General features: G+C 34.9%; 2 protein-coding genes and 1 pseudogene across 2 annotated transcripts; 1 reads left to right on the top strand and 2 right to left on the bottom strand.

Annotated features, from left to right (window-relative positions):
- Window positions 1–4,501: 4,501 nt before the first annotated feature.
- LOC143547346 (ubiquinol oxidase 2, mitochondrial-like) lies at window positions 4,502–7,180 on the top strand. The gene is made up of 4 exons (XM_077038796.1): window positions 4,502–4,804; window positions 5,062–5,190; window positions 6,548–7,036; window positions 7,121–7,180. The coding sequence occupies exons 1-4, from the start codon at window positions 4,502–4,504 to the stop codon at window positions 7,178–7,180; spliced, it is 981 nt and encodes a 326-aa protein (XP_076894911.1).
- Window positions 7,181–7,720: 540 nt separating this feature from the next.
- Window positions 7,721–10,853, bottom strand: LOC143547345 (ABC transporter C family member 3-like; annotated as a pseudogene).
- Window positions 10,854–13,667: 2,814 nt separating this feature from the next.
- On the bottom strand, window positions 13,668–14,787 carry LOC143547344 (putative F-box protein At3g10240; the record flags this gene model as incomplete). Its single annotated transcript, XM_077038794.1, has 2 exons — window positions 13,668–14,602; window positions 14,643–14,787. Coding segments are annotated over 2 exons (1,080 nt in total), but the record flags the coding sequence as incomplete, so codon positions are not given.
- Window positions 14,788–26,414: the final 11,627 nt, after the last annotated feature.

Genomic DNA, 26,414 nt, shown 5'->3' with positions numbered 1-26,414 from the left:
ATATTTGAGGCATACTTAGGAATGCTTACTTACAGGATATTATTCAAGGTAGATTTTTCAGGCTTTCTTCCCAAGAATTATTCAGTGTCCTTGATGATTCTAGCGAGTGAACATTTCTATATGCTAGAACAACCGAATCATTGAAAAAATATGTCTTTGATGGGGTAGCTGGGAAAGTTGGTCTTGAGACGAAAAACTTAATTGCTTGCACAAGTTTTTTTTGTTTTGTTTTTGGTGCAAATCAGCTTGCGCACAAGTGCGGGCCAGCGCGCACAGAATAATTATAATTCCTGTTTCATTTTGCTCTTGATAGTGTGTTCATTCTGGTTAGGCAGTTAGGATAATATGCATTTTTACTGCTGCTTTAAGAATTAGTTGCATTCTGTTGGTTAATGGCAAAATAGTTTGGTATTAATTAGTTTGCATATAACAAAAAGTCATTTGATCTGAGAGCCCGCTTAATAAGAATATGTTGCATTGAGTTTAGTTGTTTGTAATTAGCTTATGTCTGAGAGCCCACATTTGATCTGAGAGCCCATTTAATAAGAATATGTCAAAATAGTTTGGTATTAATTAGTTTGCATATAACTTGGACCGTAATATTTGTCGATATATTTTAGTTTTTATTTCATATTATAAATGTTAATTATCTAAACTATATATTAAGTTTACTTAAAGTATCATATAGTTCGAGTTAATAACTTGTTTTGAGTCTAATAGGCAACCCAATCGAAGTTAGTTTTGTTTTGAGTCTAACGGATCAAACCATTAGTAACGGTTTGGTTTGTTCAGTTTTTATTTCAAACGGTTCGGTTTCGGTTTTCGATTATCAAAACCGTTACTAACGGTTTGGGTTATGGTTTGATCCAAAAACTGTACACACCGGAACGTGAACACCCCTATCCGTTAGTTCTATTGAAACAGAATGAAACATGTAAATTCAATAAAACATGTATGCATTTAACATCCAGAACTCATTATCAATAGTTAATTTCATCATTTAAGCCCTAATCTTTGGAATTGAGCCCTAATCTTAAACAATTATAACCAATACCATCAATCTAATTAGTCAATGTTATAAAATATGAACACATAAACACCTTAACAAATGGTACAACAAGGAATCAATTTTTGGAGAAAAAAATTACCTGGTTGAGGGCTGGGATGAATCGAAGATGAGAAAGGCCTGTTGATTGGGGAGCAACGCCGTCAATTGGGACGGAGGGATAGAGCGGCGGTTGTTAGGTTAAGGATTGGAAGGGATCCAGATGAGAAGCAACGTTCATGAGGGGTTTTTGGTCCTCTGTTTCTTTCAGCTTCAATTCCACACTGACCGGATCAGAGGCTCAAAAGTCATTCAGATGCATTTGCCAAACACTCAAAACAATCCTAATGTCAGGCCGAATCAGATATATAAACAACCCCTTGCTTAGGTGACTTAGGGGTTGTTTGGTAGCCTCTTAACAGTCATTAAGAGGCTAGCTCTTAATGATTCATAGGCGTTAAAAGGCAACCTTAAGTCTGAATGATTAAAAGGTAACAATTAAGAGCATGTTTGGGATTGAGTTTGAAAAATGCTTATTGACTTATTATTGTTTTCAAAAAGCTAAGAAATTAAAATGTGTTTAGCAATCACAAAAATCTTTCCTATTTTAGCTTTTTGAAAGGGTTAAAAAACAGTTTTCCAAAAGCCTCAAATCCTGACTTTTCAAAATGGGTTTTTGAAAAATCCAATAAGCTAATAAGCATTTTTCAAACTCAATCCCAAACATACTCAAAAAGGTAGTCTATTAACCATTCAGACTTGAGGTTATCTCTTAAGCATTAAGAGGTTATGAACCATTAAGAGGTAGCCTCTTAATGGCTGTTAAGAAGCTACCAAACAACCCATTAGTTAATTCCAATTCCAAGTAATTTCTCAACCAAGCACATTATAATTGAATGTTAGATTCCAATTTCAACAAATTATACGAACCAAACAATTTAAGAAATGATATTCAAACTAATTGTACAAATTAGACACATTATTAGTCAGTAAAAAAAAATTAACGATGTAAACATGCACCTTTAAGACAGTTCAACTCATGAGAAACTACTCCTCCCAAACATCGGATTTTAGTTTATCAACATTTAAGTCTTTATTAGGGGTGTTCATAAACTATTTAAAACGAGCAAACCGATAAACCAAAGAAAGTCGGTCGATTTTATATCCAAATGGTTCGGTTCATGCCATTTGAAAATCAGAATCAATTTGTAAACCTAACGCCTGCATCAGAAAGTTCTCCACTTCGAATCTCTTTCGGCTGATAGAGCAACATATTCCTGAGGCTGAATCTCCAAATAGCCCATCACATCGTGAAACAAAACATTCTCAATTAATATTTTCTTTTAATTCGAGAATGCAGAAGCGTCTAGCAATTCCATCATCGCTTTTGGTAGAACCCTTAAAAAAACTCCACTTCAAGCCAACATGCCACAAGTCTCCATATCTTTGTAGCAACAAAACAATCACCAAAACAAATGATCTGTAGTTTCCAGGCATGGATGACATATCCTGAAAACAATGAACTCGATATCAAATTATCAATGGTGTTGTTTGGAAAACAATGTGTATAACTTTAATCAGCCTTAACTGTTTTGATAATGGTTAATTACTTAATCTATATCTATAATATATATAAACGAAACCCCTAAAATCCTAGGTGTCGCGATGTGGTCGCTCCCCTGTTTTCTGGAAGCTACCAGATTGCTTGATTTTTAAATGGAGGCCTCTCATTGATTTAACCCAAATTCATGGGTATGGGTCTTACCAAAACCAGATACCTCTTAAACGGGTTATAACATCTCATTAAATTAAAAATTAATTTTACTAATTATTTGATATGAAAATCCTATAAAGTAGGGATATACTAAAATTTAATATCCAATTTAAAAAGAAAAAAATATTATTTAAAATTAATAAACAATTTTATAGTAAAAAAAATAAGCGGGTCATGGGTCACCAAATCCAAATAGCTTTTAAACGGGTTTTAACATATCATTTATTTATAAAACCCTTTCATCACCAAACTCTAAGTATATTATTAACTTTCTTACAATAAAGAAAATTAAAATCCAAAAAATAAATATTAAAAAAATAAAAAATGTAAAACAACCATTCTCTCAAGCCATCAGATTGCTTTATTTGTAAATGAAGGCTTCTCATGTATTTGACCCGAATTCACGGGTATAGGTCTCATCAAACCCAGATAGCTCTTAAACGGGTTATAACATCTCATTATATTAAAAATTAATCTTATCAAATATTTGATATAAAGATCCTATACAATAGGAATATATAAAAAATTAATATCCTATTTTATTTAAAAAAAATATTATTTATAATTAAGAAACAATTTTATAATAAAGAAAATAAACGGGTAATGGGTATCACCAAACTCAGATAGCTTTTAAACCGGATTATAACATCTCATTTATTTGTAAAACCATTTCAAACCTCAAGTATATTAATTATTAATTTTTTTACAATAAATAAAATTAAAATTCAAATATACATATATAAATATTAAAACGAATAATGTAAAACGACCTCTTTAATACGGGAGATAAAATCTAGTTAGTGTAATATAACACGAAATAGTATTAGACCATTATTAATTTTATTATATGCCACACATGTTAGTGTCTCATTTATTTATGAATGAATGCACAAGAGAGGTGGAGAGGGTTTGAGAGGGGTTATAATAGATAAAAAAAACTTTATCTAAAACGTGGTGCTTACTATGCCATCAACACCCTTGGGCCTTGGAGTCCAAGAAAACCTTTTTTAAGTTGCATCTTTTAATTACTAAATCATTTGATAATTCTCCAACCAATAAGTCCCAACCCATAAGTCACGGTCTTCAGTCGTCATCGCTAAGTTATTTTAAGATGTTCATTATTATTCGATTACTAATTAAAATGTATATTATTAATATTAACAATCATAAGATATATAAAGTAACTCAATCAAGTTTTATTATATTACACTTATAAAAGATCATAAATTTGCAAAATTTATTTAAAACTATAATTTATTACTTTTGCATTTCCTAAATAAAACGTATAAAAGTTTTGTATAAAAAGTTAAATGCTACTTTCTCAAATTTTGTCTAACTTAATACGTAATAAATTAATATTTTAAATATATTAAAAAACATACGTATATTTTAAACAAATCTACTGAATCTTTTCCATTCTGATGCATGTTCTTCTAAAGTATTTATTAATTTTAATACACAAATTCGGTCATAAGATTTTTTTTTTATAATATGCTGCTTTTTAATATCACCACTTATAATAAATAACACGTAAAATATGTGGTTCCACCGCCACATTTTTTGTATGGCATAAAACGAGCCAAAAATCCATAATATTTTCTTCAAGAAATAACATAACACACACAAAATATATTTATTCATACCATCCAGATTTCTAGTTGCAGCTGTAATAATCTACTAAGATGATGAGTCGCAGAGCAACCATTGTTATCCGATCACTCACCGGAAACACACCTGTAACGGGTGCAATGAGAATTACCAGCACCTTTGGACTTGTTGGACGTGACACAACATTGTTTGGCACTTGCAATGCAAGTACAATGACGTTGGTGGAGAACTCGAAGGAACAGAAAGATCATAAGGAAGAGACGGTGGGTGGCGGTGGTGGTGGCTCCAAGGGTAAAGAGGTGGCGAGTTATTGGGGCGTGCCGCCTTCGAGAGTTACCAAGGAAGATGGAACTGAGTGGAAGTGGAATTGTTTCAGGGTACTGTTCAGTTTCTTAACATTATCGGTTATTGTTTTAAACATAACGGAAAGTAAGGCATAGGTTTGTATCCCGTTACGACTTTTGGAACAGAAACCTATATGCTCGTGTTCCAAAAGTCATAACAAATTACAAACCTATGGCTATTTTTAGTTACTAACTGGTTTCTACTGTACTAGTTAATAACTGGTTTCGGGTTGGTTTTTAAATTTTTATGGTATTTTTGTTGGTTCGATGATTTTGAGTTTTGATGGCAGCCTTGGGAGGCTTACCAAGCGGATCTATCGATTGATTTGAAGAAACACCATGTTCCCAAGACGTTTTTGGATAAGTTTGCTTATTGGACGGTTAAATCGCTCCGACTACCAACTGATATCTTCTTTCAGGTTTATTTATCTCGGGTTTAGGGGTGTTAATTATTCGAATAAGATTTGGAACTAAAAAACCTGAAATTTGAGACCAACCGTAATCGAATACGGGTTATTCACTTTGGATTCTAATTCGAACCAAATTTCGAATTTTGATTATAAATCGGATATGAATTCGGGAATCTCGACCCGACTTGACTAACCCCAAATTTGAGTTATATATATATATATATGCTAAGTATAAAATGAAAACTCAATTGAGTTGTGAAAACTCTAGAAACCCATTCTCAACCATATGTTTTTAACTAATGTTTAAATCTTGTGGTTCACAATTAAAGTGAATAAAAAATGTAAATATAAATATAACTTTTTCCCTCTCCTAAAAACATATATAAAAATTAGTAAAAAAATGTTAAAAAATAGCAAAACAAATTTTTTTTTTGATGTTTCGATGTTTTGTATTAAATGTTACAACATATATTACATGTAACAAAAAAAAAACCAATGTTACATAGGGTTTTCGCGGATTTTCACAACTCAAGTGAGTTTTTATTTTAACCTTACTCTATATATATATATATATATCTCTATATATATATATATATGTTCACTTTAAAAAAATAATTTTAGCCACTTTGGGATTTTATTTTATTTTTTTATATTTTTTCTTAACTTTTTGTTTTTTGGAACATTTTTTTTTGTTAATTTGGTTTATTCTTAGTGGACACGCTCAGTTTTTAGTTTTCAAATTTGAATAACCCAAATAGGCACAATGCATAGTTGTCAATAGCGAATAGCGGTAAATAGCGACCGCTATTTCATATTTAGCGATAAAGGAGTAGAAATTTTTTAAGCAAATAATTAGGGTTCATATTCACAAAATAAGCTTTTACGGTGAAACTTGTTGAAGGTGCAGCTGTTTGGTTGATAAACCAGCCTAAAAAATAGGTTTTTACAATTTTTTATATTAAAAAATAAAATAAAAATAAAAAAACCCTAAATACCGCTATAATCATGCTAAATGACGATATTTAGTATGTAGTGGCCTATAGCCGCATCGCTACGTAGAGCGCTATAACGCCCGCTATTGACAACTATGATACGATGCATACAATTTTTTTTTAAAGGGAAATATAATTTAGTTTTTTAAATTTTGATTTTTTTTCATAATTTTGGGTAACCTTTTTGTTAATTCGGTTTATTCGAATTGGTTCAATATTAGTTTTCAAATTTGAATAACCCGAATGAACTAAAAACCAATTTGAAGAACACGCCAACAGTAATTTTTTTTTTCCCCATATCACTGTATATAATATTTTACAAGATTCATCAACCCTAATGTGAATTTTGTTGAAACTCGATTCGATTACAACAGAGGCGATACGGGTGTCGAGCAATGATGCTTGAAACCGTGGCTGCAGTTCCCGGAATGGTGGGAGGAATGCTTCTTCACTGCAAATCACTCAGGCGGTTCGAGCCAAGTGGCGGGTGGATCAAAGCATTGTTAGAAGAAGCCGAAAATGAAAGAATGCACCTAATGACTTTCATGGAGGTTGCCAAGCCAAAATGGTACGAACGGGCCCTTGTGTTTGCGGTCCAAGGCATCTTCTTCAACGCCTACTTTGTTGCATACCTTGCTTCACCTAAACTAGCTCACCGGATCACTGGGTACCTTGAGGAAGAAGCAATCCACTCGTACACCGAATTCTTGAAGGAGCTTGATAATGGTAATATTGAAAATGTGAAGGCGCCCGCTATTGCGATTGATTATTGGAGGCTTCCACCTGATTCAACGCTTCGGGATGTTGTCATGGTTGTCAGAGCGGATGAGGCGCATCATTGCGATGTTAATCACTTTGCTTCGGTAAGTGTTAGCTTATTATTGGTTTCTTGTTGTGCTTATATGTTGAATAGTAGTTGATGATGTATGGGATTATATATGTTGCAGGATATACATTACCAAGGACTTGAGCTTAAAGATTCACCAGCTCCAATTGGATATCACTAAAGATCCCAAACAAAATTGGTGAAAGTTTTATGAATCTTTTATGGTTTGGTAGAAGTAATGGTTCTATTTACTACCTTTGTATATATTATATGATGGTTTGTGACTTTGTCCAATAATTAAACCTTGATGACACAAGTTTTTATAGTTGGCTCTTATATCACATATAATGTCTGGAGTGGTTGTCTTTGATCTTCATTCTTTAGTGTAAGAACTATATGTGGTCAACAACAGGAAAACCAAAGTGTGTAATTAATTTCAGCTAGATTTTTAAGGATTGAGCTAGCTCGTGCATATGTGAGTTGATTCGGTTTTTTAATGATAATTATGTATATGCTTGTGTACAAGTCTGCAATAAATGTTGATAACAATATAAAATTATGTCGCAACACAGTATCGAGCTACCAAGCATGAAGAAAAATCAACAATGAGAATTCATTTGAGTGACATCAAAACATCTTTATTGAATTATGTATCAAATTAAATGGTGCATTTTCTTTTCTATACTGAACACAATGATTGCAACTTGGCACTAGTCGATTATCAATGGTGGTTAGTTATGTAACTAGAATTCGACCTCATACCGTACTCTGCAACCAGCTGGGAAAAGGAAGATGATTTATCTTCAAGCAATGTTGTAGGAGAATCATATTCTTTGATAAGACCTGCATATCAAAGAAATCACAATTTTTATATGCACAAAAGATAGTGCTATGAATTGACAGGTTTAGCTCACACGAACCGTTGTTTGAAACTAAAACCATGTCACTTTTGACCACAGAGGTGATTCGGTGTGCTATTGCTATCACAGTAGACTCTGAAAAGTGTTGCCCAAGTGTTTTCTGAATCATGTTATCGGTTGCTGTGTCAACTGATGCAGTTGCCTCATCAAGGACCAGAATCTTGCTTTTCTTCAGTAGCGCACGCCCAAGACAGATCAGTTGTTGTTGACCCATGCTCCAGTTCTCTCCGCTTTCAGTAACCATAGCAGTTTCACCAACATGGGTTGTCAAAATTTGCATTTTTATGCAAGCTATAAAATGAACAATGTGCTAAAATGGTTGAGAAATCGTGAACCTGATGCATCAAGCTGGCCTTCCTTATTTCTAACCTCATCTCCAATCTGACATTTATCAAGAGCCTGAAATCACAAACTAAATGTTACTAATGCCATACATATGCATAAGCATTTTAATTCATCTGATGTACCTCCCAAATCTGATCATCTGTATAGTCTTCAAGTGGGTCCATGTTGCTTCTAACGGTTCCGTTAAACATATAGTGGGATCTTGGGGAATTATGCTTAATCTAAAGCGTAAATCATGGAGTCCAATTGATGAAATGCTTACCCCATCTATCAATATTTCCGCACTGGTCGGTTCAACGAGACGAAAGAGTGTTTGAATAAGAGTAGATTTACCACTTCCAGTTCTTCCCACAATTCCAATCTTTGTACCTCCATGGAAAGTGCATGTAATACCTTTCAACGCAAGTGGCATGTGTACACCGTATTGAACCTATTCAACATTATTCAAAGCTTTTTGAAGAGTCAAATTTCACTTGCACAAATTTTTTGTTTTTAAAGAACAGTAATATATTGCCTGCAGACGGTGAATATCGACTTTTCCTTGTGAAGGCCAGAAGTGATGAGGTCTATTTGAGTCTAGAACAAGAGGAGGCTAACTAGAGATACAACTGTATTGAAATATTCTTTCAACCGAGATAAACTGTATTTCCAGTTTGCAAAGTTTTAGTATAGCCCAAAACTGACGGATGTTCAAGTTCAGTCCATATGTTACCGCTAAGCCTGCAATACCTGCAGCAGGTTGGAGGGTGATAGTCAGTATTATTAGTAATTTATTAGTTTGCGGTTCGTTCTTGTTGAACTTTCTGAATTATACGATTAAGTATGCTTTAATATGATAGTAAGTTCTACACAATTCAGAAAGCTATACAAATTCAGGAAACATAAAACCTACAGGCTGTGACTGGTAAGAATGACTTACTTGGATCGATGATTCCAGCACGAACAGAGACTAGAAAGATCAGAAGGAAGGTAAAAAGAAAGGAGGATAGCATATCCAAGCGTAACCCGAACCAAACCAATGCACCTGCAACATGAACCCTTGGTCTTGAATAATTGTCAATTAGTTTCAAACACGTGTCTTGGAATCTGTGTTTTTGATCAAAGCTTCTAATAGTTGTTGATCCAGATATTGTTTCAGAAAAATGCTGAATGACTGGTTCTTTGCATACTCCAACCAAGCGTGCTAGTTCCCGTGCTGAAGGAATGTAATATTGCTTCAAATACAATAAACACGTGTTAAACAGATATTAAGAATCAAAATACGAATACTTTTATTAAACTGAATGGTTTTTACAGTAAGTATTACTACCTGTAACCAGATGCAAATTCCAACCACGGGAAGGAAAACAAGGAACGCGGGCCACGCACCTAGTGACATAACTAAAATACTGCCTAAAAGTTGTATGACCACATAGGCAAATGAGCTAATAGCAGACGGTACTTTTAAGTCCAATGCAGTTTGGTCTGTAGATACCTGCACAAAGATTCTTAAAATAAGGTTGTCTAATCAAGTAATCATAAAAAAAAATACAATGAAAGGATGTATTCACTTACACTGTTTAGAATTCGACCAGATGGGTTGGCATCAACGAAAGACATGGGGGCACGAAATATGCAAAAATGCATTTTGTAGAAAAGCCGGTTGGCTGTTTCATAGCCAACTTTCATGATTAGCATTGATCTTGCAAGAATACAAATAGAGCATCCAATTCCAAAAGCCACATAAATAATAATGAAGTCAAAGCCATCAACACGCGCCTCATTACTTTCAGATGCACTAGGCGCCTCTTTCTTCTTCTACCACAAGCTGCCTTTTCTTGCTCTCCATGTGAACTAAATTACTATTTTGACCCTCTATAGTCTCGTCTTGGATATTCTTTTCAAAAGTTCCTAAACGATCTGTTAGCACTATTTAAACCGTCAAGCTGTGGAACATCCTCAAGATCTAACCGTTTCTTATATCCTACAGAAATCAACGGTTGAATCCAAAAGAAAGTAATAAGACTAAAGATATTACTTGTTGCAGAAGAAGTTATAGTTTCGCCCCCACGTTTGGATTCTCTATCATCCAGCAATGGTTGATAATCGAAACATCTAACATCAAGAATTGAGGTGCTAAGCTATGAATCTGTTTATAGAGCACACAGTCTAACACTATGCATAAACAAAAGATATCCTTAATGCAAAGGGATACTTAGATTCTGATGATTTAGACACATGGTTGTGCAAGTAAACCGAAACGAATAACCAAACAAGTGTTCTAAGAAGGGTATCCGAAAAGCCAATAATGTTTTCTTTAACCCAACCATTTCTGCACCGATAAAGAGGTTCAAGATTAAGAACCACAAGGACCACACAAGATAACAGGGTCTGTTTGTAAAACAAGACCCCATTTTTGGGCATATGTTTAGGACCTTTGAAAGTAACTTTTTTGAAGAGCCAACTGATGCATACAAAAAACAAGAAACCAAGGTGAGTCAAAGCAGAAAACCCATGCAGCAGCAGAAAGTTATTCATTGTAAGAACTGAAAGCTGAGATAAAGTCAATGGCATACAAGGAGCAAGAAACCAAGGTTCAGCTTGTTTCATGTTTTAGTTCATAAAGGTCAATGTCTAAACACACCCACCTCATTTGTCTTTTTCTTGAAGTCTTGGGTCAATGTGTAAACAAACTGACACCCACCCACATATACACTTACAAAATGATATTCTTTTTGTCTATCTTTTTTATATACATGTAGAATGATTGGGTTACCTTGTGGACCAATGCAGAAAGTAACTTCCCCAGTTGTGCAACAACCAAACCCTCCTGAGGTACCGTGACAAACGTAACCAAAACTGACGAATTCACATCGAGTTAACTCCTCAACGTCCGGGAACAACAACACTTGAGTTTTACCATCACCCGGGTTTTACCAACCGAATAAAAGTTGTTTTAAATATTTTATTTTTTTATAGGTTACTCTTTTTATATGCTAATTTGACAAATTTACTTTTTGGATTTTAACGCTCGGATTTTACCAACGTTATATTGTAACGAACGTGAGCGATACTGAATTCGCATCAACTCAACGTTGTAACGCTCAGGTTTTACCAACGCCTGGCGACCGAATAAATATGTTAATTATTTATATAATACGCTATACGAGTTCCGCTACTTTTTTTTGTTTTTTATTTTAAACTTGCTAGTTTGCCGAAGTTATTTTTTAGGTTTAGTTCCGGTACTGTAGTGAACGTAGCCAATACCAACCGAATTCGGCTTGACTCACCCTGCAACGCCCGGGTTTTACCGACCGATTACGTTGAACAACGCGTGGGTAAATCACTAGTTATCATCAAATGCAAGACACATTTGTTCACATTAATGCCTGTATTGTTAAAATCCAAAAACCAAATTTGTTTTTTACATGTAACTAGTTTTTTACCCTGCGCAAAGCAACACGCTGGGTCTGGTTTGTTTTTTCGATATGTTGTGATTTTATCATACATAAGAGCAGAAAAACTCATGAAAAAACTTAAACCAAGGTATACATATTGATTTGTTGTGTAACCATCCATATATGCAGCCTATACATTGTGTACCTTTTATTCACACCAAAGTAATATAATAGATAACAGCAATGAAAGGCAAATTTAAACATTAGGAGGGGCTGTTACATGGAGAATTGATACAACCACCAGAAAGTAGACAACATTTCATCTGCAACACAGATGAAAACAAAATTCATTACAACAAAAAACGGCTGACCTAATAAATCTGCAATACATACTCAAATTTCACAAACACATACTAATTTTGAAGAAAAATCTCAGATAACGTCTAAAACCTGAACACAAAAATAAATAAATAAATATATAAAATCTTCAAAGACAAATGGACGATCGGAAAGAGTAGCTGATCAAAAAATAAACATGTAACTGATGAATGCGCCAGGTGGCCTGTATTTAGTATATCCTAAATACTATACAAAAAAACCTTAGTGAATTTGTGATGCCAAGGTCTTTGCTAATTTAAGTTATGCATTTACAGCAAGAAGAATTCTACAATCACCTTGTAGTAAAATTAGAGTCATGCTGATAATTTATCTATACAGTTAAACATGTTCTTAAGAAAAAACAAAACATACCAACTACATCAACAGATCCACTTGAGTTATGGTACATTACAAAAAAGTTGGTTATTATCAAATAAACTCATTTAAAAAGTATAGACAGGGCATAAAGAGGTCCATTTAAACCTCCTACAAAGTAAACATGATGATAAACCAGCAGAATACTAAAATATTATTTTGAAATCGGAACATAATCTAAATAAAACCTCCTAAAGGAAACTATAAGATAATAATGTCCTCCACAAGACTGTCGTTCTGGTAGAAAAGTGGCCTCCTGTGGTGGCAGGTAACTATACCTTGTATCATTGTCCTCAACTGCATCTCTAAACTTGACTTATGGTCTCCTCTAACTACATTAGAAAAAAAAGAGGGTTAATATAAAAAATCTCAGAAAAAATCATTTAAAAAGTATAGAGTGGTCAGCACAAAGAGGTCCACTTAGGAACCATCAAACACCTCTTAAGACATCTACCGCTCGAGATGGGACGATTAAACATTTCCTTTCATCCTTAAATGGTTAAGGACTTAAGGTCAACAGAACATAGATATGACTAATGGGCCATCCATCTTGGTTCAAATAAGAAAAGCCCATGCTCTTTTTTACAGATTATCTTGACTAAAACAAAAGTGTATTCTGACATGAACCAAACAGCCATTTGGCAACTTCGATGGACTTTTAACGTTTGCCCCTACTTTTGAATCTATCATCTTAAAGCACAAGTACAAGTAGACAAGACTCCTACCAGTTAGATCAAGAATCGCGTACTCGCACCACCATAGATCATATATAAGTCATGAATCATGATGAGCCAGAATACTAAACCATTTTTAAACACAAATTAAAACATTAATATGAAGTTTTTTCTATAACTATTTTGTATCTATATTCAGGACACATGTTTGTCAAACTTGATTCGGTCTCGCCTTTGGGAAGATGAAATAGACTGTATAATAGAATTGACAAAGGAATTGAAAAATGATTCATCATACTTCATTTCATGTGCAGTTGGCATTTCAGAATGAAGATACTCATTGGAATGATATGCCTATTATCTTACATAACCGTTGTTTCTAATTTCATTTGATTAAAAACTAAATTGGACATGTTCATAAAGATATATATATCAAGAAAATATTGGTTTCTTTACCAGTTTTTAATATTTATTTATAAATCTAAACGTATAAATGAAGTACAATATTTCACCTAATATAACAAAAATACAAACGGTTCAATTTGCAAATATGAAAAATGTGACCATTACCTTTTCCAAAAGATGTTAAAGCAGGGGGATCAAAGCAGAAGTAGTGTTTCCATGTAGGAACACACAAAACCAGGGTTCATAATCTCAACATTATTGATGGATTTTGAGTTAGATTTATAAATAGCAAGTGACATGCTGCTGGTGACACCGTGATAAATATCAATCATAAGTTCACCTGTCTTCCTAAACGCCTTTACATAAAGTCTTGATTTATCTGGTGTGTTAACATTTAAAGTGAATAGCTTTGTAAATGATCTTGAACCATCATCTTCCACCATCATCCATACGCAAAAACCCGTATTATTGGCCTCTACGCCGTCATGCGCAACCACAACAAGGGACTCCCTTAGCTTAGACATGAACAAATCAGAATGGTGTGCTAAACTATCCGGGAGATGTACTTCTCCAAATTCTTTGCTCGTCATATCAACTGAAACAATCAAAGATTGTTGTTGTACTCTTTCATACATAGTACCAATGGCATAATCACTAGCAAGCCAATAAAGAACTCCATCTACAACTACCACGTCCCACATACTAAAATAAATTGATTGACGAAAGAGATTGCCATGTGAAGGTCTCCAAGCCCCCGTGCTTAACGTAAAAACCTCAACTTGCCAACTGTCGCAAGGTACAAATTCCATACCCGTCAAGCTAAGAGGCCCTTCAATCTTGACAATCTTAGGATCAGCAGTCTCACGACAAACCCCAAAACCTACAATGGTTTTATATCCATTATGTGCACCCACCCAAGGCGCATCAACAGCAACCGCTTTTCTAATAGACGGATTCCAAATAACAGCTCGACCGCCACCGCCACCGCCACCGACACCGAGCAAACATAACAAACCATGAGAGGCGCCAATTGATCCATAAAAGTTAAGCGTGTTAACCAATGGGGGAATAGTGACAGAAACTTTGTTTTGTGGGAAAGTGTCATTGTCTTCAAATGAAACGTATTTTGGGCTCAAAATATGAATTATTATTATTATTATTATTATTATCAACTAATGAATCATAATAGTTTATGAGTAGATGTTGGTGTTGGCCGGTGTAACTAGCAATGAAACCAGGGGTGTCGATCATAGACTTCCATCCTTTGGATACTGATTGGAACTGAAGCAACGACTTGACAGGAAGCCTTTTGATGATTTCCAGTTATTTTGATAATCAAATGGAGATTTGGAGGGTGCGGTCACAGTTCGTAATACTACCGTAACTAAATCTAAAAATTAAATTCGTGATCATCGAATTCAATTAGGTTCGTGACATTACCGTAACAAAATCTAAAAATTAAATTCGTGATCATCGAATTCAACTAGTTTCGTGATATTCCATAACTAAATATAAAAAATAAATATGTGATCCTATTTTATCTTAGCATTTCCAAAATTTAACCTCTTATTTTATCTTAGTAAAGTAAAATAAGAGCATCAACATGTTTTCTATGAATAACTGAGTAGCTTTTGTAAATTATATGGTATGATTATAAATCGTTGTGAGTAAATAAGAGAGAAAATTTTATATGAGAAAGTTTAACTTGTAGTTACATTGTTCACAACGTATAATTTTTTTAATATTTTCTGAAAGTGACTGTAAGGGAAGAAGAGAGAAAATATAATGATTAAGTTATAAAAATGTATTATTTAACTGAACATGAGAGTTAAAATATAGTGATATTTAATGTAATTATATGGATATGGATAATGAATGGGCTAAGAACGCTCTAATGAGATTTAGGTGTTAATCCCACATTCAATTTTAGCCGATTATCCATTCTAGCCTTCTAATCTCTCATCTCATTATCCAAGCTATCCATGGGTCAAAACCATTTAGGCAATTGTGTTATAAAATAGTCAATTTCTCTTCTAAATCTTTCATTCATTCATCATAGTTATTTATGGGTCATGGGTCAAAATCATTTTTACAATTTGGTTTTAAAATAGTAAAGAAATTAAAACTAAAATATTGATTGGAGATCAAACAAGCAGAAATATGACTATTAAACAAATATAAAATAGCTAAGAATAATCGTTATGATGATGGATCTACACCCGATGGTAGATATATAAAAATTATAATATATATATATATATATATCAAAAATAAAAAAAAATAAAAATTAATTAAAACAAAAGATGTTTGTGTCGTAAACCATGCATTTTGATCATACATGTAATTAAAAACGTTGATTAAAAATAATTAAATACACATTAAAATATTAAATAAACATTTTTACCAATATCCAAATTAAATTATCTTAAAAAATTTAAATAAAAATATAAAATATTTTCCTTTAAAAAGAATCATTTTTTATTTAAAGTTTTTTTTTAAACTTGAACTAAATGTTTTTAAGAAAAAGATCATATAAAATAACCCTTTTAATCTCCTTTATTTTGTGTATTTTTATTTTAAAAAATGGGACGTGAATGCTCTTGGAGAAGGTAAATGTAACTTTCAAAAGGTCATGTGTATTAGAGTATTAGTTAGTTTTCATGACGAGTATTGCAATTAGTACAACTTTCATTTGACATACATTGTCGGTTGGGTCAAGTACCAACTAAAGAAAAATAAGCAAGTCTGAGATTACTAATTTTAAACCGCTTATATTTTATGTTATATGTTGTTTAGTAAGCTAGTTTGTGAATTATAATAACAAGTTACTCAGTTTCATACTCTCTCTAGATTAGGTTAGGTTAGATTAGATTTTGAATTCCGAGAATGCACCTAATGACTTTCATGGAGGTTTCTTAGCAAAATGGTACAAACAGGCCTTGTTTTCGGAGTCAAAGGTGTCTTCTTCAACTTGCATGTTGTCGCATATCTTGCTTACCTTAAATTGCTTCACCGATTCGTTGAGTACTTGAGGAGGAAGATATTTGCTCATACACCGAGTTCTTGGAAGGAGCTAGATAATGGTAACTGTTTTGATAAAAAAATTACACAAGGATAATCAAGTAACCAAACTATGATTGTGAGGCATGATGCTTGATGACGTAAACGAACTAACAAGTAAAAATTGCAAGTGACACAACGATGTTGTTTTGGTCAAAAATTAATAAAGGTGATTTCGTAACCAAATTAGTAAATGGGATTTGGTGCTTGCTTGAAATGAATAAAAAACCGTTATAACACAGAGATTTGTTGTGAGGAAAAAATCCGTTATCTTGAGGATAACAAGAAAAAAATCCCGGGTGGTGAAAGCTATCACCACCGATTTATTAATAACAAAAGTTGATTACAAGTGGTGGAGCTTCAACTGGATCGTGTTTACAAAGTTCGAGTACTAGTAATTCTCGTGTGATAATGTGTGTGTGAATTGATCCGGGTGTAGCTCTATTTATAACAAAAAGAAGTTAACAACAATGCCTACAATTTAGAAAACAAAAGACTAAATCCAATCAGCCATTCCTACTTTTCCGGGGATAATTGATTCCTTCCATTTAGCCATGTTTCCTTTTTTACCACGTTCTATTTAAGGTAGCCGTTTTATTTCCACGTTTCCTTTTTTAACACGTTCTATTTAAGGTAGCCGTTTTCCCTTGTTGAGCAAGTTCTTTGAGGTTGTTGGTGAGTAGTCCGAGTCTCTAGGAGCACATGGGAACGTTGTATGACCTGGTAAACATCAAAGAAAGGCGGTGGAATTGTTAGCACAATAATATATTAAGGATACCTGTATCTTCGGAGGATACTATATCCTGTAGTTATCCTGAACATATCGTTTGCTTAGGATACTGAAAATCCAAACCCTAACAATTGTCCCCAAAATTAACGGCTGTAAAAGGTGGTTTACAGCTGTGGATTTTTTGAATCTCGAATCTGCAGATGGAGTGGATGGGCCGATCATTATCCAGGTAAATTTCTTTCTCTCTTTGCTCTTCATCTTCAATCACCATGAGTAAAAAACTCAAGCTTTCTGTCATCAAGTCCCGGCTCAGGAGGCTAAGGCTGCTGGGTTGGAGACTCCCTTTTGGGATGTGGCAGCTTAGGAGAAGATTGTGGCGGAGAGAATGTGGAAGAGCCGGGGCCGGGCATGGTGGATAAGGTGGCTGATAAGGCGGTGAAAGTTGGTGACTGGCGAGGTGGTGAAGGATCAACAGAACAATGACGGCGATAAAGACAAGGCCTGAGCCCGGTTTTTATGAATGTTTGTTTGTGGTTTATGATGGTTGGTTGTAGGTTTGTGGTATCTTGATCAATTGGAACTTGTGTTTTGAATAGTTATGCTTAGCATAATAGGGAAATATTGGTGGATGGATCTTGAGTTTCAAGACGAGGCCCATATTATCCTGAACTTTAACTATCTGACAATGCCTGGGTGAAAGAGTCTTCATGTTTGTTGAGAACGAAGCCTGTGCATTGTTCTTAATTTTCTGCAATTTCCGTTAGTAATGACATAACCTTTGGGTTTAATATTGCGTTCTATTTGTATGTTACTTTAGACAATTTGTCTAAGTATGTTTTGATTAGAGAATGTCCATGAAATATTCTTTAAGTTTTTGAAATAAATTATCTTGAGGATAATATATCCGAAATAGAATTTTTAAATACACCTTACTTCAAAGTAAAATATTTTAAGGGTTTTATCTTTAGAAAATATGTTTTGAAACCCTATTACATATTAAGATAAAACATCTATAAGGACAATATATCCTTAAGTCTTGTGTAAATATGAATTGTCACAATTAAACCAAAAGATTATGTCTTGAAATATAAAATATGTAAAAAGACTAAGTGTAAAGAGTACCTTTGTAGAGAACGTTTATAAGCTTAACAAGCTTACATACGATTGTAAGGCCCCGAACCCCGGGAACCCCACAGTTGGTATTCATACAAAACACTTATTAAAATAATTAAACTTGAAAACGGTTTCTTCCATTTAAAACAAACATCTCAGAGTGTAAATTCAGCGGAAAACATAAATCGTAAAACAAGTTCCCTAAAACCCGGGAATTTTGCCCAAAACCAATTTTAAATATAATTCGTAAAACTAATTAAAATAAATTTGTCCAAAATTCATTCTTCCATCCGTGTATGCCTTTCATCGTCCAAGTAGCTTCGTGCACGTCCAAGCGATAAGGCATCCTCTTCCTAACCTGAAACTCACACTAACATGCACACAAAGTCAGCTTGAGCTGAGTGAGTTCAAGTTTTAAATAAATAATATCAGTAATGGAAATTATGATAGTCATGCCAAAAGTTTAAAAATAAAAAGAGTACATTCATTAAGTTATCATTACCGAAGACTAAACATTCTCATACATATGTACATATACAAAATATACATATATAAACATCCTTTAAGTACATCCCTATATATATAACATATATATATATATATATATATATATATATATATATATATATATATATATATATAACATCCACGCATAACATTCAGGGTTGAGCAAACGTACAACCCAAACACGTAACATTCAACGCATGCAAACACAAAGTAGGCATACGCAACATTCAGTAGTCGAGACGACTACAACATCGCCAAATAGAGGCCAAACAATAATGTATATATATATATATATTAACATCCCAAGGCCTACCATATACTAGCAAGCCTATATAAAACCGTTTAAAACATTTCATCAAGTGAGAAAACACTTAGGTGTGCATGCTAGCCCAAAATTTAAAAGAGTAAAAAGGGCATCATGAACTCACCTGAAATCAACCGAACACCTGCAACGAGCTAGGAAATCCATAAGTGCACACTCACAAGTAAGGGCCTGTAAATTGTACACAACGCGTCACTAGACTAGACCGTAAGAACACACTTGCCTAATGGGCCGTTCAAGCCCAACACTTTGGCCCGAGGCCCAACAACTTGGCCTGAGACCCAACCCATACCCAATTACTTTACCTCAGCCCCTAAAACCCTTCAATTAACCAAATCCACCCTACGATCATGGTCGGGGCTAACCATGATGCACAACTCACCCGTCGGTATGCAAATCAGGTCGAATTTGCGCGCACCAAATCTTAAAACCAATTTTCAAACAAATCAGCCCCAAATGGACCAAATTCCCATCTTAACCTTTTCATACATCATAATTATGTCCCCCGAGTTGATAGGGTCGACGGTTTCTTTTTACAACGCTCACTTTAATGTTTAAACGACAATTTGCGCACAACTGACTCGATTAACTAATCACCAACCTAAACAGCCCCGAGTTCCAAAAAAATAATTTTCCCACAGCCCTTAAACCCCCCTAGGGCCATGCAAACTGATTCGGTTGGTCATTCAATCGATTAACGCATCAAACTCAACAATTGACAATTCTACACCCGATAAACCCTAGTTTTCGAACTAAAATCGATTGACCGACCTAAACACCTCCAATGGCCACGAAATTTTAATATGATGTACTACACATACCTAGGAGGATTTTGATGCAAAAACCTCACTCAAAACAGTCCCGGAAAAGCTCAATTGGACAGCCACCCGGTTAGCCTACAACAAGTCGTTTTTTGATCAATACGCGTAATTCAAAGGTCAATTAACGTGTAAGAGACATGGGGAATCATAAAACCGACCTGGAATTGAAGTTTTTATGGATCAAAGTTGGCTGGACAGAAGAATTTTGAGCAGGGGGGGTCTCTCTTCCGATCGGCGCTGCATGGGTATTAGGGTTAGGTTTTTTTTTATATATTATGATATAAAATAAATTACACTCTAGTCCCTCCAGTATGAAGTGTGTAGCAACTTGGGTGGAAAGCTAAGTGATTTAAGGTACCGAGATGACGCAAAGGCTTCCGAGAAACGTCGGATAAATCCCGAGGATTATACATACCCTACAAGCTTTAACTCTTGGAACCGGAAATTAACGGGCGTTACAACGATGTCTCCAGCTGTTGATCTTTTTAAGTATCAAGCTTCTGGAATTTTGCTAAGTTAAAAACAACTTAGTACTATTTCTGCCCTTAGTGACCTGACCGATCTCTGATTTGTCAAATCGAAGTTAGATAATCCTGGCAATAAAGCCCGTTTGCTGGCGATAAAGCCTTTTTACTAGCGATAAAGCCTTTTTACTGGCGACAAGGCCTTTACTTGAGAGACATGAAAATGTCTAAACCTTAGATAAAACTGGGGAAAGTCCCAAACGTGAGGGCATGAAAATGCCGAGACTTTAGATAACATGAACATGTTATAAACCTTAGATTACATGAAAATGTTATAAACCATATGCGTACTTATAAACCTTAGATTACATGAAAATGTTATAAACCGTATGCGTGACACGTCTGCCACTTATCTTGAGGATTCTACATATAGCCAACAACAAACGGATTATCAGATGGTCTGGTCCGCCTGCCTCGAACTATATTCAATCATCGTGCGCTCCAGGCAGGGTGTTACCCAATTCGTGAGAAAGGTGAAGACCTTTAAACCTTAGGAGATATCAGGGATATCATGTTCGTGTGGGAGGTGATCAGCCTCTAACTGTTGTCAAGATAACATATCCTTGGGATAACTGCAAAACACTAAACTCTTAATGAGGGGTGGGTTCTAGCCTAGCTAACACCACTCCGATGCTTAAGTCAGTAAACTTGATAAAGAGATAATAAAGTTTAAATATGAAACAATGTAAAAGTAGATCAGGGAACATACCTTTATCCTAAAAATGTTAATGATACGAACATACCGGTTGAGGATACTAACAAAAATATGCCTTGAGATGGATAGCATTCCAAGCTCTTGGTATAGGAACTCCTTCCATAGTGATTAATCTGTAGGCCCCTTTGCCTGCTTCTGAATCGATCAAGTAAGGACCTTCCCACTTTGGGAGCTAGCTTTCCATTTGCTGGGTTAGTGATATTCTAGAACGCCTTTCTTAGTACCATATCTCCTACTTGGAATCTTCGAATTCGGATGTTTTTGTTGTAGGACTTGGCTATTCTTTATTGATAGGCTGCAATTCTAACTTTATCAAGATCTATGAGTTCATCAATAGTGTCAAGGTCTTCAATAAGGCTTTGGTTGTTGGATTCAGTATCTTGGATGCTGGTTCTTGCTGTGGGTATCACCATTTCTGTAGCGATAACAGCTTCCGCCCCAAACACCAAAGAGAAAGGTGGTTGACCCGTTTCATTTTTTGTAGTGGTTCTATCAGCCCAAAGAACGAATGGTAGTTCTTCCGCCCATTTACCCTTCTTGGACCCCAACTTTTTCTTCAAATTGTTGATGATGATCTTGTTACTTGATTCTGCTTTACCATTGGCTTGAGGATGTACTGGTGTTGAAGTTACCATCTTGATTCCCCAACTTTCATAGTCGTTGGTTGTTCTGCTACCAATGAACTGTGAACCATTATCACAAACGATCTATGCCGGGATACCGAATATTTTCAGGATATTGCGCTTGATAAACGAGATCACATCCTTCTCTTTAATTTGGACAAACGCCTAGGCTTCGATCCACTTGGAGAAGTAATCTGTCATGGTGTCACACCCCGACTTGGTAGTTGCGGAAGCGTAATACGGGAATGTAACAGATAACACTGGTATCAACAACATTGTTTATAAAGAAAATTCAACAGCTAATTTACATCATATTACATTGGTAGGTACTATGTTTACAAACTAGGTGAAAAACACATAACCGGTTTACGAGCTTCTTAAACAGTATTATATCAGCGTCTATTCACAGCTATTCAACTTGTCTTTTTAACACCAAGCATGTAAGCAAATCATTCCACTTTTGCTTTACCTGAAAAGCATGTTAAAACGGGTCAACTACGTCTAGTTGGTGAGTTTCAAGTTTCACGAGTTTCAATGAAATCAGTACACGAGTTTGTAAAGTTTACAGTGTGTATGTATATATGTCTGTGTATGATGCATTATACTAAGCCACAAGTGAAACCGAAACGAGCTATACTGCATGGCCTCTCCTGCCCATGCACTCCTGTTGGCATTTAACAGCCAATTTTGCCCCATGTATGTACTATGTCTAACACCACATAACAGTATGTAAAAATATAATGACAATGTGCAACTGGGTTTACATATGTTCCGGCATACCCCACCGGCTCTGTCAGTTGGGTTTGTCAAACCGATAGTACTATCCACACGCCACCGGCACGAAGTTAATCACTTGTGTTTGTGGGGACTTGTCAAGTGTTAGTACTTAGATAATCCACATCATCACACGTTTTCAAGTATAACAGTTTATGTAAACATGCTTTTCACCCCAAAAGTTCGTAAAACAGTTTAGAAAGTGGGGGTCGTGAAACTCACCTTATCGTAGTTCGCACAGAAATCACGTATCAAATAGTCAGATGTCTCGTTTATAGCCTGATTCCTATAAACGGTATCGTATCGTTAATACTAGTACAGTGTTCAAGCTAAGTCGGGCTGTATAGATAATCTGGGTATAGCTGTTAGGTCCAGAACATGACCATAGTCTTAGATTGTGACGTTGTATACTATGAAATGTTTAAAACTGGATTTGGCCAGTTTCACCGTTTTCCGAGCCTAGCTCAGTTGATCGTTTATACGTTTCGGGATTAGGTAAGATCACATAAAACTTAAGTAAATATATTGATTGATAAAATAAGTTGATTTATGAAAGAATTTTAAAGTTTCGGTATCTGGTTTGATTGCAGGGCTCGTTTCCGTTTTCACACGGGTTTGATTATACAAAACGCGCACAATCCACCCGAATTGTCCGGAATTTTCGTAAAAAGTTTGTTTTTATTAATATCATTCAAAAATATGATATTTGACCACTTTCGATATTTTGACATACCAGTCAGTCCGTTAAACACAAAACTGCCGGTTTCGTTAAAACAATTATAATTTAAATCTTTGATAAATCATAACTAAATATGTAATTATATATAAATTATGTAAATTTTTGTAAAAATACATTAAGACATGGAGAATTTTATAAAAATATTTCCAGAAATTTTATGATTAATTATTTATTTATAAAAATTCATTTAATAGGTTATAATCGTGTAATAAATGGCCCGTTTATATCAAACGACTTCCGAAAAATCTGATAATTTTTACCAATAACCTCAATGTCATTACATAGTCCCTGCAAAATTTCCAGAACCTAACTCTTTTGACAAAATGCCTTTTTGTGCGTTTTTCGGCTGTTAAAATTCGGTTAGGCCATGATCGCACAAACCATACTTAGACATTCCCAATGATTCCCAAACTTTACCAGTGATCTTACCATCCCATATCAAACTCCAAAACCAAGTTTCATAATTTTTCAATAAGTTTAGCTATTTTTCCCAAATAAACGCTCATAAACGGGAATAAATTCACCAAATATTCTCCGTTTATCGAAAAATTACCAAATTTGAACAGGGACTCATTTATATGATCCCTAATGTCCCTGAAAATTTTCACAAGCTAACAACAAGCACGTCACAACCTAATACTAAACAGCCCCTAAACGAGTGTTACGGGTTTACCTTGTCGGTTTTCGATGAATTTTGCTAGCTTAAACGACTTTCCGGGTCTCGGGTTGCAAACTCAGTATATCTACATATCATATAACATCAAACCAAGCATAAATCATCCATGTAACAGCCTTGATAATTAGAGTTTCGGTTTTGGGTTCAAACCGAACTTTCTAACCGTAAAAACGTTGTATTCATGTTCTAATCCGTGTTTTTGACCAAAAAAGTATATGTTCCAGGTTTGTAAACATGTTTAACATCAAAAAATAATTTTACTTGATTTTTAGGGTTTTTGGATGGTTAAACATGTTTAAAACTAATTAAAACATGTTTATATATTAATCATATACATCAAACTTTGTTAAAACTTTGTAAAATTTGATCTTACCTTAGGGTTTTTGAAAGGAAGTTGAGAGAGCAGAGGTTTTGAGCTGCTGGACTTGAAAATTCAGTATGTTATAATGAATAAGAAGTCTTAGGATGTAAGTTATTAAAAGGTGTGATGTTTGGTGGGAACAATAGTTCCGTTCGGAATTATTTAGAGGCCCTTAATGGGCTGTTTTGGCCCATTAAATTATACATACAAGCCCAAACATGAAAAGCCCACTTCAAGTTTAGTTCGGGTTCGGTTTTTCGCAAAAAAATTAATTCGGGTGTGAGAAATAACGTAAAAACGTGTGTTTTTCAGCTTGTTTTTGTAAAATAAGAAAAACGTACTGACTCGTTGTAAAATTCCAAAATATTTTCACGGATGGCTTAGAACATGTCATATAAGTGTTTTATAAATCTTTTTCGGCTTAACGGATGCTACAATGCTTGTTTTGATATTAACGATTGCGTTTAAGCTTATAGCGTATCGATAAACGAAACCTTTTTCGTTTAAAGAGTTTTAAACGTACCGGGGCCTAAATATCAATATGTTAGCCTCTATAACATATATATAACTCGTATATGACCCCTCAGTATGTATACGGGTCATAGTTAGTATCGGTCGGTTACTCGTTTAAGCACTACGAATTAACCGATTTATCGTTTTCTTGTTACGTAATGAATATAGTGTACCTCGTTTTGTCATGAATGTCACATTCTCCCCCCGTTAAGAAATTTCGTCCCCGAAATTTAATGTGTCATCGGTTTTCTAGGGAACAGGTGTGGGTATTTCTTTCGGAATTCGTCCTTTCGTTCCCAAGTATATTCGGGTCCTTGTTTTGAATTCCACCGAACTTTTACCAATGAAATTTTGTTGTGTCGTAACTGTTTGGTTTTCCCGTCTATAATTTCTACCGGTTCCTCTACGAAGTTGAGTTTTTTTGTCGATCTGAACATCTTCCAGTGGTACTATTGTCGTTTCATCAGTCAAACACTTTTTCAGATTCGATACATGAAACACGTCGTGAATAGTGCTCAGTTCTAAGGGTAGTTTTAATCGGTAAGCTACGGGACCAATTTTTGTGACAATTTCAAAAGGTCCGATGTATCTCGGGGCTAGTTTCCCAGTCTTTCCAAATCTTATAACACCCTTCCATGGCGATACTTTTAAAAATACCTTATCACCTATTTCAAAAGATAACGGTTTTCTGCGAACATCGGCATAACTCTTTTGTCGATCACGGGCAGCTTTCAATTTTTGCTTAATCTGGTGAATTTTATCGGTGGTTTCCTGAATTAAATCGGATCTTGAAATTTGAGTATCACCCACTTCTGTCCAACATAGTGGTGATCTACATTTTCGCCCGTATAGAGCTTCATAAGGTGCTGCTTGTATACTACTGTGATAACTGTTATTGTAAGAGAATTCAATGAGCGGGAGGTGTTGATCCCAATTCCCTTTGAAGTCCAGTACACAAGCACGAAGTAAATCTTCTAAGGTTTGGATGGTTCGTTCAGATTGACCATCGGTTTGGGGATGGTAAGCTGTACTTAGGTCGATTCGGGTTCCCAAGGCTTCTTGTACTGCTTGCCAGAAATGTGAAGTAAAATGACTGTCTCTATCTGAAATAATCGAAAAAGGTACTCCGTGTCGAGATACTATTTCATCGATGTATATTTGAGCAAGTTTTTCGGTGGTGTAGTTGTTACGGATGGGAATAAAGTGTGCGGATTTGGTTAACCGGTCTACAATTACCCAAATTGCGTTGTGTCCTCTTGAGGTTTTAGGAAGGTGTGTCACAAAGTCCATGGTAATTTGTTCCCATTTCCATTGTGGGATTTCAGGTTGTTGTAACATTCCCGAAGGTTTTTGATATTCCGCCTTTACCCTTGCACATGTTGCACATTTACTTACATACACGGCTATATCCTTTTTCATACCAGGCCACCAGTAAAATTCTTTGACATCCTTATACATCTTAT

Source organism: Bidens hawaiensis, unplaced genomic scaffold (genome assembly GCF_021521415.1).
Source record: "Bidens hawaiensis isolate Kalapana, Puna unplaced genomic scaffold, B.hawaiensis_p1.1 tig00014712_1, whole genome shotgun sequence".
Taxonomy (NCBI): Eukaryota; Viridiplantae; Streptophyta; class Magnoliopsida; order Asterales; family Asteraceae; genus Bidens; species Bidens hawaiensis.
Note: the sequence above shows the minus strand (reverse complement) of the source record. Positions and strands in the feature narration are given on the sequence as shown.

What these genes read in the sequence shown, in the direction of transcription:
- LOC143547346 (XM_077038796.1), top strand. Translation starts at nt 4,502, where the DNA reads ATGATGAGTCGCAGAGCAACCATTGTTATCCGATCACTCACCGGAAAC. An exon ending in CAACTGATATCTTCTTTCAG is followed by an intron (nt 5,191 to 6,547) that starts GTTTATTTATCT and finishes CGATTACAACAG; the next exon opens with AGGCGATACGGGTGTCGAGC. An exon ending in ATGTTAATCACTTTGCTTCG is followed by an intron (nt 7,037 to 7,120) that starts GTAAGTGTTAGC and finishes TATATGTTGCAG; the next exon opens with GATATACATTACCAAGGACT.